We start from the raw sequence: 1,132 nt of genomic DNA, 5'->3' as shown, positions 1-1,132 counted from the left end.
CTTGGCAAGGGCACACCCCCTTCTCAGGGCAGCCCAATGATAACTCATTACAGAGGGGTAAATGCCCAGCCCCTCATCTCAACTAAGGAAGACTGAAGATGCCTGGCTGGCATGGCTCCGTGGTTGCCTCAGGAGGTCACGGTTCGATTCCCGGTTGGGACAGGACACATGCCTAAGGTGTAGATTCGATCCCCAGCGTGGGGCATACAGGAGGCAGCCAATCAAATGATTCTCTCTCATCATTGATGTTTCTCTCTCTCTTTCCCCCTCCCTTCCTCTCTGAAACAAAAACAAAGACTGAAGGCCATCCTAGCTTCAGAGTGCCCCATGGAGTCGGATGAAACCTTTGATCAGATCCCATCACAGTCCAACTTCTCCCTCTACCCAATCCTGCTCCCTTCCCTTCCGTTAATTAGTATTGATCCCAAGAACACTCCTAATAATCTTTATTAACTCTAAATAATTGAAGTGTATAAGTAAGTATAACCATAGATACCACCGGATATTGTCATCAAATAAAATTGTATACAGGAGGCATCTCTAAATTGGTTATTAATTTCCTCAAAAATGGTTTACTATAGCACTATTGGTAAGCCTGCACAGAACAACTACAAAGAAATACTTATGCACACACACAAAATCATAGGTTACCAGCCACAGGAGGGACGGTGCCATAAAAACGCACTGTTGCACATTCTCCGTTAACTGAAACTCTGCGGCCGACGACATCTGATGTCAACGTGTCATTCATTATAATGCAAAATATGAGACCTAGGAAGAAAAGTACCAACTTGAGGAGAACTTAATAAAATTCTTTTAAACTTCATGTGGATGGATATTCGTGAGGTCCAGGCTGCTGGACAATTTAGTCTTCATATTTTGGTGAGAACCGAATCGTTTTATGTACCTTACTCTGATCATTATATTTTATTTCACCGTCTAACTATATTTGGATTATCTAATGTATTTTTTTTAAAATCCTGTTTTTATTAGCTCACATCAGATGACTTGTCTATTCTGTCATTTCCTGAAGGGGGTGGGAAGGGTAGAGAAGGGGACAAAGTGATGGAGAAAAGGGAAAGGAGCCCTGACCGGGTGGCTCAGTTGGCTGGGTGTTGTCCCATCCACTGAA

General features: G+C 43.1%; 1 protein-coding gene across 2 annotated transcripts in view; it reads right to left on the bottom strand.

Moving 5' to 3' along the window:
* TBCE (tubulin folding cofactor E) overlaps positions 1–802 on the bottom strand; it is a 12,026-nt gene extending 11,224 nt beyond the window's left edge. Inside the window, exon 1 of one of the 2 annotated variants that reach the window (XR_001513456.1) lies at positions 652–802. Coding sequence is in view for 1 of the 2 variants with exons in the window: in XM_006761246.2 (XP_006761309.1) it covers positions 652–751 (100 nt within the window). In the remaining variant the exon portion in view is untranslated. The remainder of the gene's footprint in view (positions 1–651) is intronic. The other variant, XM_006761246.2, reaches the window with a different exon arrangement.
* Positions 803–1,132: the final 330 nt, after the last annotated feature.

This window comes from Myotis davidii, unplaced genomic scaffold (assembly GCF_000327345.1).
Source record: "Myotis davidii unplaced genomic scaffold, ASM32734v1 scaffold174, whole genome shotgun sequence".
NCBI classification, from domain to species: domain Eukaryota; kingdom Metazoa; phylum Chordata; class Mammalia; order Chiroptera; family Vespertilionidae; genus Myotis; species Myotis davidii.
The sequence above is the reverse complement of the archived record's forward strand: the minus strand, read 5'-3'. Positions and strand labels throughout refer to the sequence as shown.